The 13,662-nt window shown below is 50.2% G+C and overlaps 2 protein-coding genes across 2 annotated transcripts in view; both read left to right on the top strand.

Annotated features, from left to right (window-relative positions):
- The window catches only part of apc (APC regulator of WNT signaling pathway), a 15,386-nt gene extending 3,218 nt beyond the window's left edge, over positions 1-12,168 (top strand). The window contains exons 2-18 of the mRNA XM_017403946.3: positions 538-693; positions 2,158-2,245; positions 2,322-2,550; positions 2,863-2,971; positions 3,252-3,365; positions 3,450-3,512; positions 3,652-3,702; positions 3,790-3,876; positions 3,986-4,163; positions 4,240-4,440; positions 4,515-4,610; positions 4,710-4,849; positions 4,927-5,004; positions 5,087-5,203; positions 5,278-5,492; positions 5,573-8,528; positions 9,741-12,168. Coding sequence (XP_017259435.1) covers positions 559-693; positions 2,158-2,245; positions 2,322-2,550; positions 2,863-2,971; positions 3,252-3,365; positions 3,450-3,512; positions 3,652-3,702; positions 3,790-3,876; positions 3,986-4,163; positions 4,240-4,440; positions 4,515-4,610; positions 4,710-4,849; positions 4,927-5,004; positions 5,087-5,203; positions 5,278-5,492; positions 5,573-8,528; positions 9,741-11,645 — 6,762 coding nt within the window. The 5' untranslated portion in view covers positions 538-558 and the 3' untranslated portion in view covers positions 11,646-12,168. The remainder of the gene's footprint in view (positions 1-537; positions 694-2,157; positions 2,246-2,321; positions 2,551-2,862; positions 2,972-3,251; positions 3,366-3,449; positions 3,513-3,651; positions 3,703-3,789; positions 3,877-3,985; positions 4,164-4,239; positions 4,441-4,514; positions 4,611-4,709; positions 4,850-4,926; positions 5,005-5,086; positions 5,204-5,277; positions 5,493-5,572; positions 8,529-9,740) is intronic.
- Positions 12,169-13,376: 1,208 nt separating this feature from the next.
- Positions 13,377-13,662, top strand: part of LOC108228398 (FSD1-like protein) — a 3,667-nt gene continuing 3,381 nt past the window's right edge. Inside the window, exon 1 of the mRNA XM_017403945.2 lies at positions 13,377-13,481. Within this exon, the coding sequence (XP_017259434.1) occupies positions 13,467-13,481 (15 nt within the window). The 5' untranslated portion in view covers positions 13,377-13,466. The remainder of the gene's footprint in view (positions 13,482-13,662) is intronic.

Raw genomic sequence — 13,662 nt, 5'->3', positions numbered from 1 at the left:
CCCCCCCCCCCCCTAGTCAGATACAGAGACAGAGACTGATGGAGGCGGCAGCGATGGGGTGAGCTGCCATTTTCTCTTTCTTTATCCCTCTGTCTGTTTGTCTCGGTTTTCCTGCAGGATGAATGGTTTCCTGGGGGGTGGGTGGACGTTTCTTTCATTGTTTGGTCTTGGCTGGTTTACTTCTTTGGATTTAATCATTCAAGGTTTCCTGCTACAGATCGAGAGATGCAGGGGTGGAGGAGCGGGTGATGCAGGGAGGAGGGGGAGAAAATGGCCGACCAGTGGTGGAGGTGGGAGGGGGCTGTTTCTGGTCCTGTATTTTTTTTTGTGCTGTTACTGATCTGTGATCGGACCCAGAATCAGCTGTGAAATTATCATTATGGATCAGGCTCGGCCGTGGCATCATCACCACTGGTCAGAACCAGCATCCTGGCAGAACCACAGGGTACTCGTGGTACTAGTACCACAGGGTGCTCGTGGTACTAGTACCACAGGGTGCACCTGTCATTCAGTGCTGTTGGTGTTCTGTTTGTGCAGGTCAGACGTTTGTCGTCCAACATGGCGGCAGCGTCATACGACCAGCTGTTGAGGCAGGTGGAGGTTTTGAAGATGGAGAACTCCAACCTGAGACAGGAGCTGCAGGACAACTCCAACCATCTGACCAAGCTGGAGACTGAGGCTTCCAACATGAAGGTGAGGGTTCCCAGGTACAACAACTCCAGACAGACCTACAACTCTCTGCCTAACGAGTCGGCCATTTTGTAGTTCTGTTTCAGATTCTAACTGTAATTTTTCAGCCTGTGTTCAGTCCAGCCCTGGAAACGGGTCATGTGCTTCAGTCAAAGCACAAAAGTTGTGAAGTAAATTGGTGGAAATCGACCATAATGCATTGCATCCTGCAAGCTAACTGAGGCTAATGCTAACGTCTCCTCCTCTGTCTGAGCTGTGGAGCCGAGAAATGATAAGAAAATATCAACTGATCTTATAGGTAAAAGATTTATGTCTAGATATAAAACATTTTAAAGATATAATTCATAACATAAAGTGTTCCACATTTCAACCATTTTTAAGTTTGTGGCTTGTTTTTACTTCAAACTACGACTTTAAATCTAGTTGTTCTGTACAGAAATGTGTGATTTAATTTATAATTTTAGTGTATTAAAGATTGTTGTATAGTTACAACTGCAGTCTGTAGTTGTGTAAAAATATACAATACAATGAAAATGTGTAATAAATATGTGCAAATGATTTTTTTTTAGTTTTATGTAAACAGATTATGTTAATTATATTTTCTTAACCCTCTCAAGGCAGGCGTTGAAACAACATATCTGATTTTTCCTGTTACTAAAACTTAATTTGAGCCTGAGAGTTTGAGAATTTGAGAAATTAGTGAAATTGTTGTCTGTCATCTCACATTCAGGTGCGTAGTCCAACATATCTTAACAACACGCCTTACTGAACACAAATTAGGAAGTGATCTGCGTTTAAGTAGCATTTAAGATGTAAAAACACGGCATTATCCCCTATAGAATGTCGAATATAGAGACCACAGCGTAGTGAATGAGTGAACCTTTCGAACAGTCTCTGTCTCTGTCTGCAGTCCAGAATAGACCGAGCTGCTCTCCACCAATCAGAGGCTTTAGCTGTCACTGTCAGAATGAGCTCCTTCTTTTGCTTCAGAGTGAGATATCTGTGTGTGTGTAGATCTCTGGTTGGGCTCAAAAAAATCTGTCAGAGTGAGCTGTCTGTCTCCTCCCGTCTTCGGCTACATGGCTGTTCAGTGTCAGCTTTCATGTTGTTGTTGTTGATTGTGCTGTAGTGTGCCATGTTGTTGTAATGTGTTCCTGTAGTCCATCTCCTTCAGTTGTGTTGTAGTTTGTTGGTGTTTATGTCGTTTGTGTTGATGTTTGTGCTCTCAGTCTCTGGTCTGTTCTTGTCCCGTTCTTCCTGTTCAAAGACAGACTCTTCCTGTTTCCTGTTTTGTGTGTGTTTGTGTGCGTTATTGGCTTCCATTATGTTGCTGTATGACCTGCAGATTCATTGTGGTGAATCAGGACTATTGTTCACCTCTGCTTGTGTGGTTTCACCCTCATCTGAATGATGTCATTTTAAATCGTTCAGTGAAGTAACGCTGTACCACCTCTTTGTCTCAAACAGGAAGTGCTGAAGCAGCTGCAGGGCACCATAGAAGAAGAATCTGGGGAGGCGTCCGGTTCTCAGCTGGAACTCATAGAAAGACTGAAAGGTGAACAAACTGATGGCACACAATCACAACAAGTGTTGTGGTCCATGCTGCACCCTCACTGTGTTCTGTCCTGCAGGAATCAGCCTGGACTCAGCCAACTTTAAGCCCAGGGCCAGGCTTCCTCCAGCTCCCTCCTCCTCCTCCTCCTCCAGCTCCACCTCGTCTTCCTCCGGAGGTCCTGCAGGAGCGACTGGAGGTTCTGGAGCTCCAGGCCCCTCCTCAGCCGCTGCCTTCCCCAGGAAAGGGCTGACGTCTGCGGGCAGAGACAGCCACGACCGCTGCCTGGAGGAGCTGGAGAACGAGAGGTTCTAATACTACTAAGAATACTGCAGCTGGAATACTAATACTACTGCAGCTGTAGTGCTTATACCACTGGGAGTACTGCAGCTGGAATACTAATACTACTGCAGCTGTAGTGCTTATACCACTGGGAGTACTGCAGCTGAAGTACTAATACTACTGCAGCTACGCACTCTGAACTTGAGCTTAGTTTAGCTAAAGGTCAAACAGGGTTCAGATGAGTTTCTGAGTATAATGTTTAGCAGGTGTGAGCAGCTCACTAATGTGTCTACCAGGTAACTCATACTTCTCTGTGATTGGCTGCTGCTCTCTCACAGATCTCTTCTATTGGCTGAGCTGGAGAAAGAGGAGAAGGAGAAAGACTGGTACTATGCTCAGCTGCAGAATCTCACCAAGAGAATCGACAATCTGCCGCTCACAGAAAAAGTAAGAATACCTTTTTAGTTGGACCTGCGCAAGTCTGGGAAAATCAAAATTATGCTTGGCCTGAAATAAAATCATTCCAGACCATCTGAGCTGAAAATGTGGGTGGTTCTGATAATTCTTATGTGTTTTTAAACCTTCACAATTTAAAGTCCTGATTCAGTCCCACTGGTTTGGGAGGTTTCTGGAACACGAGTCAGTGTGACTGTTAGTTGTTCTCTCAGAGACTGTGGCTGCAGAGCATGCTGGGAGCTGTAGTCTCTGACACGGCTGTCTGTCTCAGTTCACTCTGCAGACGGACATGAGTCGCCGTCAGCTCGAGTACGAGGCTCGACAGATCCGCTCAGCGATGGAGGAGCAGCTGGGCTCCTGTCAGGAGATGGAGAGGAGGGCTCAGGTAGGTTGAGCATACCTATATGTCTCCTGTGTGTTATGGGATGTCCTCCTGAGACTTACCTGATGAGGTGTGTGTGTTTTTCAGACTCGTGTGTCTCGTATTCAGCAGATAGAGAAGGACATCCTGAGGCTGGGAGCTCGACTTCAAGTAAGCACACCTGTCAGGACAGTAACACCTGTGTAACTCACTCACCTGTCAGGGCGGTAACACCTGTGTAACTCACTCACCTGTCAGGACAGTAACACCTGTCTTAATGCTTACCTTTAAAGCCTGTCTGTCTGTGCAGGTGGAGGGTGCTCAGAGTGCAGGTGAGGGCAGTGGATTGGCCGGTGCTCAGGTGAGTGTGCTGACTTTTGTTCTGAATAGTTACCTGTTTGTTTTGTTCTTGTCTCTTACATCTAAGTTCTGTTGTTTTTTTCCCCAGAGTTCTGTCGGCCAATTGGACCAGGACCCAGTCAATGAGACGAGCTATTCTATGCCTCGACGAATCACCAGCCACCTGGGTACAAAGGTAACTCATCAATGGGTGACCCCCCCCCATCCTGGGCCCATCCTGGGCCCATCCTGGGCAGGTGGAGGAGGTCCTGGCTGTCACTCCTGGTCTGTGTCGCCCTTTGCAGGTGGAGATGGTGTACAGCCTGCTGTCCATGCTGGGAACTCACGATAAAGACGACATGTCGCGCACGCTGCTCGCCATGTCCAGCTCGCAGGACTCCTGCATCGCCATGCGTCAGTCGGGGTGTCTGCCGCTGCTCATTCAGCTGCTGCATGGCAATGACAAGGATTCCCTGTTGCTAGGTAACTCCCAGCGTCCTTTTTACCTTGCTGCAGATACAACTTGCACATTTGTGTTGACACCTATGTTGTTCTCCAGGTAACTCTCGTGGCAGTAAGGAGGCTCGAGCGAGAGCAGCAGCGGCACTGCACAACATTGTGCATAGTCAGCCAGACGACAAAAGAGGGCGGCGAGAGATCAGAGTGCTCCACCTGCTGGAGCAGGTCCGCCATTACTGCGAGGCGTGCTGGAGCTGGCAGGAAAACCACGAGAGGGGTATCGACCAGGAGGACAACCCCAGTGAGTCATCAATCATCTGACCGCAGAGTGTTGCATTGCTACTGTGTGTTAACGTGTGTGATGATGTGTTGTAGTGCCGTCACCAGTGGAGCATCAGATCTGTCCAGCCGTCTGCGTCCTCATGAAACTGTCCTTTGATGAAGAGCATCGCCATGCTATGAACGAGCTGGGTGAGTCTACTGGTCCGGATTCTAATCAGGTTTACTAGCTGGGTTCTGACTGGGTTCTGACTGGGTTCTGACGGGTTCCTGGGTTTTTGGTCCTTGCAGGAGGTCTGCAGGCAGTTGCAGAGCTGCTTCAGGTTGACTGTGAGATGTTCGGGCTGAGCAGCGATCATTACAGCGTCACTCTGCGGCGATATGCCGGCATGGCCCTCACTAACCTGACCTTTGGAGATGTAGCCAATAAGGTAAGAGGAGTTGCTTTACACCTGTTCATCTCAAGAATCAATCCGATCTCAGCATCTTGGCATCATTTTCCCATCAGGCAACACTTTGCTCCATGAAGGGCTGCATGAGAGCAATGGTTGCTCAGCTTAAATCAGAAAGTGAAGACTTGCAGCAGGTATGTTCAGCTGTTACCATAACAACAGGCTGAGAGAGGACAGGCCTGTCCAGGTGATAGTCAGTGTCTCCTATGTTTCCAGGTAATAGCCAGTGTCTTGAGGAACCTGTCATGGCGTGCTGATGTCAACAGTAAGAAGACACTTCGGGAGGTCGGCAGTGTCCGTGCGCTGATGAGCTGTGCTCTCGAAGTTCAGAAGGTAAACAAAAGACAACATGGTCTCAGATGAGTACTGAGCATGCTCAGTCTGACATCTCTCCCTCTCTGTTGTAGGAGTCTACTCTGAAGTCTGTACTGAGCGCTCTTTGGAACCTGTCTGCTCACTGTACAGAGAACAAAGCAGATATCTGTGCCGTGGAAGGAGCTTTGGCTTTTCTAGTTGGAACACTAACACATCGCAGCCACACCAACACTCTGGCTATCATTGAGAGTGGCGGAGGAATCCTCCGAAATGTTTCCAGCCTCATTGCTACCAATGAGGCGCATAGGTAAACATTGTAAACAAACAATCTGCACCTGAAAAAATGCCACGGATATGTCACTGTTGCCCTTGCACCTTGTCTTGCAGGCAGATTCTGCGTGAGCACGGCTGTCTGCCGACACTGCTGCAGCACCTCAAGTCTCACAGTTTGACCATTGTGTCCAATGCCTGTGGGACACTCTGGAACCTGTCAGCCCGGGATGCTAAAGACCAGGAGACGCTGTGGGAACTGGGTGCTGTAGGCATGCTGCGGAATCTCATCCACTCACGACACAAGATGATCGCCATGGGCAGTGCTGCTGCTCTGCGTAACCTGATGGCTAACAGGCCGGCTCGCTACAAGGACACCAGTGTAGTGTCACCAGGTGCTGGCGCCCCATCTCTGCACGCCCGCAAACAGAAAGCGTTATTTGAGGAGCTGGACGCTCAGCAGCTCTCAGAGACCTATGATAACATTGACAATCTCAGCCCTAAGGCAGCACACAGGAAAGGGCGAGGCTGTAATGGCTCTGGAGCAGGAGGAGGAAGTGCAACACGTTCTTATACCAACACACCGGTGCTGTCAAGTCCAAAGGGTGGAGACGGATCGAAGAGGATGAGTGAGGAAGGGGCATATGCTCGGTCTGTGTTCTCGCCCAGCGTACGTGCTTCCAGCGACAGCCTCAACAGCGTGACAAGCACTGATGGATACGGCAACCGCGGCAAGACCAAGCCATCATCCGACACATTTTACTCCTCAGACGAGAGTGGCGTCAATAAGTGCTGCGTTTACAGGAAGTACCCTGCAGACCTGGCTCATAAGATCCGCAGTGCCAATCACATGGCAGACGATGATGGCGCAGAGCTGGACACGCCCATCAACTACAGCCTGAAGTATTCGGATGAACAGCTGAACTCTGGAAGACAGAGTCCAAGTCACCGCGACGACATTGACAGCGATGATGGCCAGGATGTTAGGCTGCGGACGAACAACGGCAGTGAGTCAGGACCGAGCGGTGGCCGTATGGCGTCAGTGCCACCTCCACACTATGTTGTCGTCACTACACCTTCAAGCTACAGCAGCAACCCTACCCCCGAGCAGCCCATTGACTACAGCTTGAAGTACAGCACTGAAACCACCCGCAAAGAGACAGCTGCGCCCTCGCACACTCCTCCCCCTTCCTCTTCTAAGCTCCACCCATTGGCTCCCTCACGCCCAATAACAAAAAGCAACCAGGAGTCGACGCAGACATATTGCGTGGAGGACACACCTATCTGCTTCTCCAGAGGCAGCTCACTGTCCTCGCTGTCATCAGAGGAGGAGGAGGAAGTCATCGGGAGGAAGAGGAAAGGTGGCAACAGCGGCGATGGCAACAACTATCCGACACTTCCTGTCAGTGAGAAAGACTCTCATGAGCATCAGCAGCAGCAGCGCCAGCTGAAAGAGGCCGAGAGTCAAACAGCCGCTGCTCCCTCTACCCGAGGACGGCGGGGTCATCACCACCACCACAGCCACTCACACCACCACCATCACCACCAGCATGCAACATCGTCATCAGGCACTAGGACTCCTAAGAGCCCGCCGGAGCAGCCTTACGCCCAGGAAACGCCGTTAATGTTCAGCCGCTGCACATCAGTTAGCTCGCTCGACAGCTTCTCCACCTCCTCCATTGCCAGCTCCGTTCACTCCAGTGAGCCCTGCAGTGGTGTGCCAAGCGGTGTGGTCAGCCCCAGTGACCTCCCTGACAGCCCGGGTCAGACAATGCCTCCGAGCAGAGCCAAGACGCCCCCACCTGTCCAAACAACCAAGAAAGAGCAAAAGACCAAGGAGGAGAGCACCACTGATGTCCTGCTGCACTTTGCCACAGAAAGCACACCGCATGGCTTCTCCTGTGCCTCCAGTCTGAGTGCGCTCAGTCTGGATGAGCCGTACATCACAGCTGAGATGAAGATGAAGACAAAGGAGGAAGAGAAGGGCGGGAGCAAGGAGACCAAGGAGGAGACGCCCAAACCTACACTGGATGAGTCAGACGACGATGACAACGAGATTCTGGTGGCGTGCATAACCATGGCCATGCCCAAGCCGTCCCAGAAACCAAAGAAACCACAACAGCCAGTGCCACGCAAATCCAGCCAGCTTCCTGTTTACAAACTCCTCCCACCACAAAGCAGAGCCCAGCCGCAGCAGAAGGACATGCCACCACCGCCGCCTGAGGAGGTGCCTAGAGTCTATTGTGTAGAAGGGACCCCTCTCAACTTTTCTACCGCCACCTCCTTAAGTGACCTCACCATCGACTCCCCACCCAATGAGGAGGCTCCTTTGACCTCTGCCCCTGTGGCTCCACCTACCTCTGCCCCAAGGAGGAGGGCAGGATTTCCTGAGGGTGAGAATGGTGATGACATCTTGGCTGAGTGCATTAATGCCGCCATGCCTAAAGCCAAACCCAGGAAGCCAATCAGAGCAGCAGCATCAAACAACGAGCACCTACAGGCTCCACCTCCTCCTCCTGCCCCGCCTTCTCTCTGCCAGCAGCTACAGAAGAAGAAGCCAACGTCTCCTGTGAAGCCAATGCCTCAGCGGGCACCATACAGTGCTGCCATGACAACAGCCGCTAAACCAAAACCAGGATTTGCCTTCGACTCACCACGTCATTACACACCCATCGAGGGAACGCCATGTTGTTTCTCACGTAATGACTCGCTGAGCTCCCTTGACTTTGACGAAGACGAATGTGGAGATAAAGAAGAGGAGGACAGGAAAACTAAAGAAGAAGAGGGCAGAAAGAGGACACAGCAGACTGCCGCCGTCTTTCCTCGAACCAAAACTACAGCCAATCAGACGGCCTCAGATGAGAAGCAGAAGTTTGCCATTGAAGACACGCCTGTGTGCTTCTCCAGAAACCCTTCACTGAGCTCACTGAGCGATATTGACCAAGAGAACAACAACAAAGAGTTTGCACCACCACCACCACCAGAGGAAGAGGAGGAGGAGGAGGAAGAGGAAGAAGAGGAAGAGGAGGATGGAGGCAAAGCAGCTGCAAAGTCTCCTCCCCCTCCTGCTGAGGTGAGTCACAGTGACAGCTACAAGTATGTGTGCCCAGCACCTTTGGGGACAGAGTACAATGTGAGGGTGGGGCCCTGGGCGTGCTGACCCCTGGCATCATAAACCTCACCTCACTTGCAGGTGAGGAGCAGGAGCTTGTGTGTAAGGTTGAGCAATGCCATCTGAATATAGTTGGGCTCACCTCCGTGGGTTCTGGAGAGGAGCTATGCCCTTTCCCACTCCAGAGTTACACAGAGGTTTTAGGGATACTCACAAGCCCAAGCTGAGCACGTCAGTGTTGGAGTTCTTTTCAGTAACCAGGAGAGTCAATAATAATAATAATCAATTTAATTTATAATGCACTTTTCATAATAAAAATCTCAAAGTGCTACATGATACATCTAAAAACATAAAATCACTTCTCTTTGCCTTTGAGCTGCAAGAGGGAAGGTTTTGACTGTTGGAGCTTATGCACCGACCAGCAGTTCAGATTACTTGGCCTTTTTGGAGTCTGGGGATGATGTCCTGGAAAAGGTGCTATCTGGAGATTCCATAGTTCTCCTGGGTGACTTCAATGCCCTAACCCAAACCCTAACACCTGGAGGGGAGTGATCGGGAGGAACGGCCTCCCTGAGCTGAACCCGAGTGGAGTTCTGTGATTTTGGACCTCTGTGCTAGGTATGGGCTGCCCGTAACAAATCCCATGTTTAAGCATAGAGTCGTCCATAAGTAGAAGTGGTACCAGGCCACCCTGGATCAAAGTTTGATGGTTGAGTTTTGTTATCATATGTCTTGAACACTCAAGGGACGAGAGGGGCAGAGTTGTCACCGGATCACTACCAGGTGGAGAATTTGATCCAGTGGTTGGGGAAGTTGAACTGAGAAAGTCTGTCAGGACCCATTGTCCATGAGATCTTCAACTTACACCGCTGGGAAAGTTTTTCACGTCCTAGGGGATGCCTGGGACATGGATTCTGAATGGGCAACGTTCAGGGCCTCTATTGCAGATGCAGCTTCCAGGACCAGAAGCAAAAGAACTGACTCAAAAAAGGAAATCAGGAGGATCTGAAGAGGAGGAGGTCTGCAGTGTCATTCTGGACCTGTTATCTCCTTAATATAAAATGATAATGGTAACAGGCGGTGTTTACAAATGTTTTTTTAAGTTCTATCAAGGTTACTGTTTGAAGCTTTGATGCCAGACCAACTATCACACACACTGTCTGTCCTCCACAGGTGGAGATGAAGCCCCGCCCCTCTGCTGCCAGTGGCTATACCCCCAAAGCATTTCACGTGGAGGACACACCCGTCTGCTTCTCAAGAAACTCCTCGCTTAGTTCACTCAGCATTGACTCCGAGGACGACCTCCTGCAGGAGTGCATAAGCTCTGCTATGCCCAAGAAGAAGAAGAAAGCTGCCACGCTGCCAGTCCCCGCCTCCATTACTATGCCCCTTCCTGTCTCCAAAACTGATGAGGGAATTCTGGCTGAGGAAGAGCCTTCAGAGGCACCGAGAAGCCCTGCCTCCCCTGACTCGGAGTCATTTGATTGGAAAGCTATCCAAGAAGGTGCCAATTCAATCGTCAGCAGCCTGAACGCTGCCGCCGCTGCTGCTTCCTCATTGTCCCGCCAGCCTTCATCAGACTCCGACTCAGTCCTGTCCCTGAAATCTGTCGGTTCACCCTTCCACCTGCCGAGAGCCAATAAGAATGCTGAGGAGGAGGAGGACGGACCACAAATGAAGCGTGGAGCCAGGATCCTGAAGCCCGGTGAGCGCAGCACGCTGGAGGATAAAAAGAAGGAGGAAGAGGAAGAGGAGGAGGAGGTGGCGGCGGCAAAGAAGGCTCTTAGAGGTGGAAAAAAGGTGTACAGAAGTCTGATTACAGGTAAGCCCCGAGCAGAGACAGCAGCCAGGGGCCGGAGCAAACCCAGAGCCGCAGCTGTGGCCAAAGCTCCAGGAAGCAGTGATGGTGCTGACAAAGGAGGCGGGTCTTCTCGAGACTCTACACCCTCTCGCTCCTCCGCACCAGCCAATCAGAAAGCAGGGAGGCTGTCCCAGCTGCCACGTACAGCATCTCCAGGAAGTGCATCATCATCATCTTCCTCGAGACTCGCTGCTCACAGCGGCACTTCAAAAGCCACTAGCGGCATTCCAAGGAGTGAGTCGGCTTCAAAGCTCAGCAGCTCCGCTTCCTCTAAGAAGCAGAAGGCGGAGCCTGAGAAGCCAGCGCTTGTCCGCCAGTCAACTTTTATCAAAGAGACTCCGAGTCCAACACTGAAGAGAAAGCTAGAGGAGTCTTCCTCAACAGCGCCTCCAGAGTCACCATCCAGCCCTGAAACTTCACTGCCTCCCACAAGCAGGAGACAGGATGTCAACCGTTCCCACTCCGAAAGCCCATCCCGCTCACAGGAAGTGACTTCATCTCGCCTGAGCCGCACCGGTACCTGGAAGCGGGAGAATGGCGGTGGTGCCATGGGAGGGAGCGGTGGGAAACACTCAACATCTTTGCCCCGTGTTGGAACATGGAAGAGAACAGGAAGCTCATCATCGGTGCTGTCGGCATCATCCGAGTCCAGCGAGAAGGGGCGGAGCGAGGAGGAGAGCACTGCCAGGTCTAAGGGCACATGGAGGAAGGCGAAGAGCAGTGCAGACTCCACAACCGCCAAATCAGAAGATGTGTGGGTTCGTCTGGAAGACTGCCCTGTCAACAACCCACGTTCGCCATCCTCCTGCTCAGCGTGCTCGCCTACCACCGCCAATGCCCCTCCCATCATTGACAGCCCCGCCCCCTCCAAGATCCCCTCCTCCTCCTCTTCCTCATCCTCCAATCTCAACCTGCGGCGGAGTTGTGAGAGCCTGGATGATAAGCCACCGCCACCACCTGATCGCCAGCAGCAGAGAGCTCAACAGCGCAGTGGTGCTGTGGCGGCACGCGTCAGCCCCTTTAACTACACGCCAAGCCCACGAAAGAGTAACGCTGACATCAGCTCTGTCCCCACGCCGCCCACTAGCAGCACGTCTACCACTCCTACCCGACCTTCGCTCATCCCTACCCCAGTCACCAAGAAGCGTGAGCCGAAGGGAGGAGACGATGGTGGCGGCAGCGGAGAGCGTGGCTCTTATATCGTCACATCTGTGTAAGACAGCATATGAGACGTACAACAACAGGAAGTGTAACAAAGCTGTGCAGGAAGTATGAGCGCCACCCTTCACTTGCTCTGCTGCCTGATTAGCTTCTCTCACCAGTTCCAGAGCAAACTTTATATGATTTTATACAACTAAATCGTCTGTAGAGCTTAGCTCCGCTCCCTGCATGGCCCCGCCCCCTTTATAACAATGATAATGATGATGAAAATAGCTGTAGCTGATGGAAAAGTTTAGTTTTTATTAATAAAGTTTGGCTCTGAACAAAACCAGATTCTGACCCCTCAGTTTAGACCTCAGAACCGATCCAGACTTCAGATAAGATTCTGATCCCTCAAATTCTTTCCTGGTTTTGTTTAGAGCCTGTGTCTGATACTTCCTGCTTTGTTGCCATGGAAACAAACACTGTAAACTGTAAGTTATTGTTGTGATCCTGCAGACATTTTAATTTAAGAGAAAAAGACTCAAAGATAAAAACTTTGAACTGAAGGTGTTTAATAAAGTTCAGCACTTGAACTTCTTCCTGTGTTTCTGTTTGTGTCAGCTGTACGGTGGCCAAGAAGGGACACTTCCGTGGCCCGGCCCCAATTCTCAAACTTCCACCCTTGTGTCGGTCAAATGCGCGTTCATGCTGAAGGATTTGAGTGGGTAGTGTGAAGTGGTTTTAAGCTCCACCCCCTTTGCGTCCTACATCCGTCCTCTGGCTAAGCCCCGTCCAGGTGGACTTGGGCCAAGTTTTTACCCATAATTCATCGCTGCATGTGACAGTGGCCACAGAGCAAGCTGCATGTGTTACAAAAAGTAGTTTTCAAATGTAAAGAAATAATTCTTGTCACTCTACTGTACAGGTGTGAAAACTATCAAACTGCTCCTTTTGAGTTGTACTGTCATTTTTAGCAGTGAAACTGTCAGAACAGCAACCAGTCCGCCATGTTGGATGTCGCAGTTATGACGCAGAGGCGCAAGTCAATGACGTCCCAATTCTCCAATGTCTGCCTGCTTGTAACCTGTACTGTCCCATGCTTGTAACCTGCGGTTGAAATTCAAACAAGGATTCACAACATCAGCACCTGATTTCACCTGACATGATGGGAGCGTGGCCTCTGGGGTGGTTTGGTGCTCAGACGTACTGGGGGCGTGGCCTGAGGTTTTTTTTTACTCTGATGCGCTGGGGGCGTGGCCTGAGGGGGCTGTTGCTCTGGTAAATTTTGGTCATCATTACTACTGGTGGTGGTCAGAGGGCTCGATGGCGCCGGTGTGATGGCAGCCTTACTCCTGTCAGCCCGCCCCAGGGCAGCTGTGGCTACAATGTAGCTTACCACCATCAGTGTGTGAATGTGTGGATGAATGGGTGAATGATTGTAGTGTAAAGCGCTTTGGGGTCCTTGGACTAGATAAAGCGCTATATAAGTGCAAGCCATTTTACCATCATTAGTTCATCCTGTTTTCATGTCAAGTTTCTGTTTAATCAGAGGTTGGATAGTCACAACCTTTTACCAAGAAAAACTAAAAAAAAAAAAAGATTTGAAAAAATATCAAAAGTTTATAATCAGAATTTTTATTCTTTTACAGATTTGGTTCAATGTTTGTATAAATTATGATTTAATAATTATTGTAATTAATTTGATCACATTCCGGATGATTTTCAGGTAAACAAAGTTAAAGGTTTAAACTAACGTTAATTTTACTGTCAGCTGATTAGTTTTTGGTTTTAGAAAATTACACGAACACCTTGTTTTATTCTGACAGTTCACACAGGAAGTGAGACCGCGCAATTCTCTTACGTCAGTTCCGGCTGGAACTCTTCACTCTCAGGTGATGGACACTCAGAAGGTGAGATTCTGATCGATCAGTGATCAATACAACCGGAAGTTTGTGCACGAGAGGGGGGCGAGAGACATTGACAAGACGTTAGCAGAAAGAGAGAGAGAGGCTAACTGTTAGCAACTGATCTGTACTCTGTCAGCAGCTAGCTGTTAGCCTCTCTGTCAGCAGCTAGCTGTTAGCCTCTCTG

The sequence above is a fragment of the Kryptolebias marmoratus genome, linkage group LG14 (genome assembly GCF_001649575.2).
Source record: "Kryptolebias marmoratus isolate JLee-2015 linkage group LG14, ASM164957v2, whole genome shotgun sequence".
Lineage (NCBI taxonomy): Eukaryota > Metazoa > Chordata > Actinopteri > Cyprinodontiformes > Rivulidae > Kryptolebias > Kryptolebias marmoratus.
Note: the sequence above shows the minus strand (reverse complement) of the source record. Positions and strands in the feature narration are given on the sequence as shown.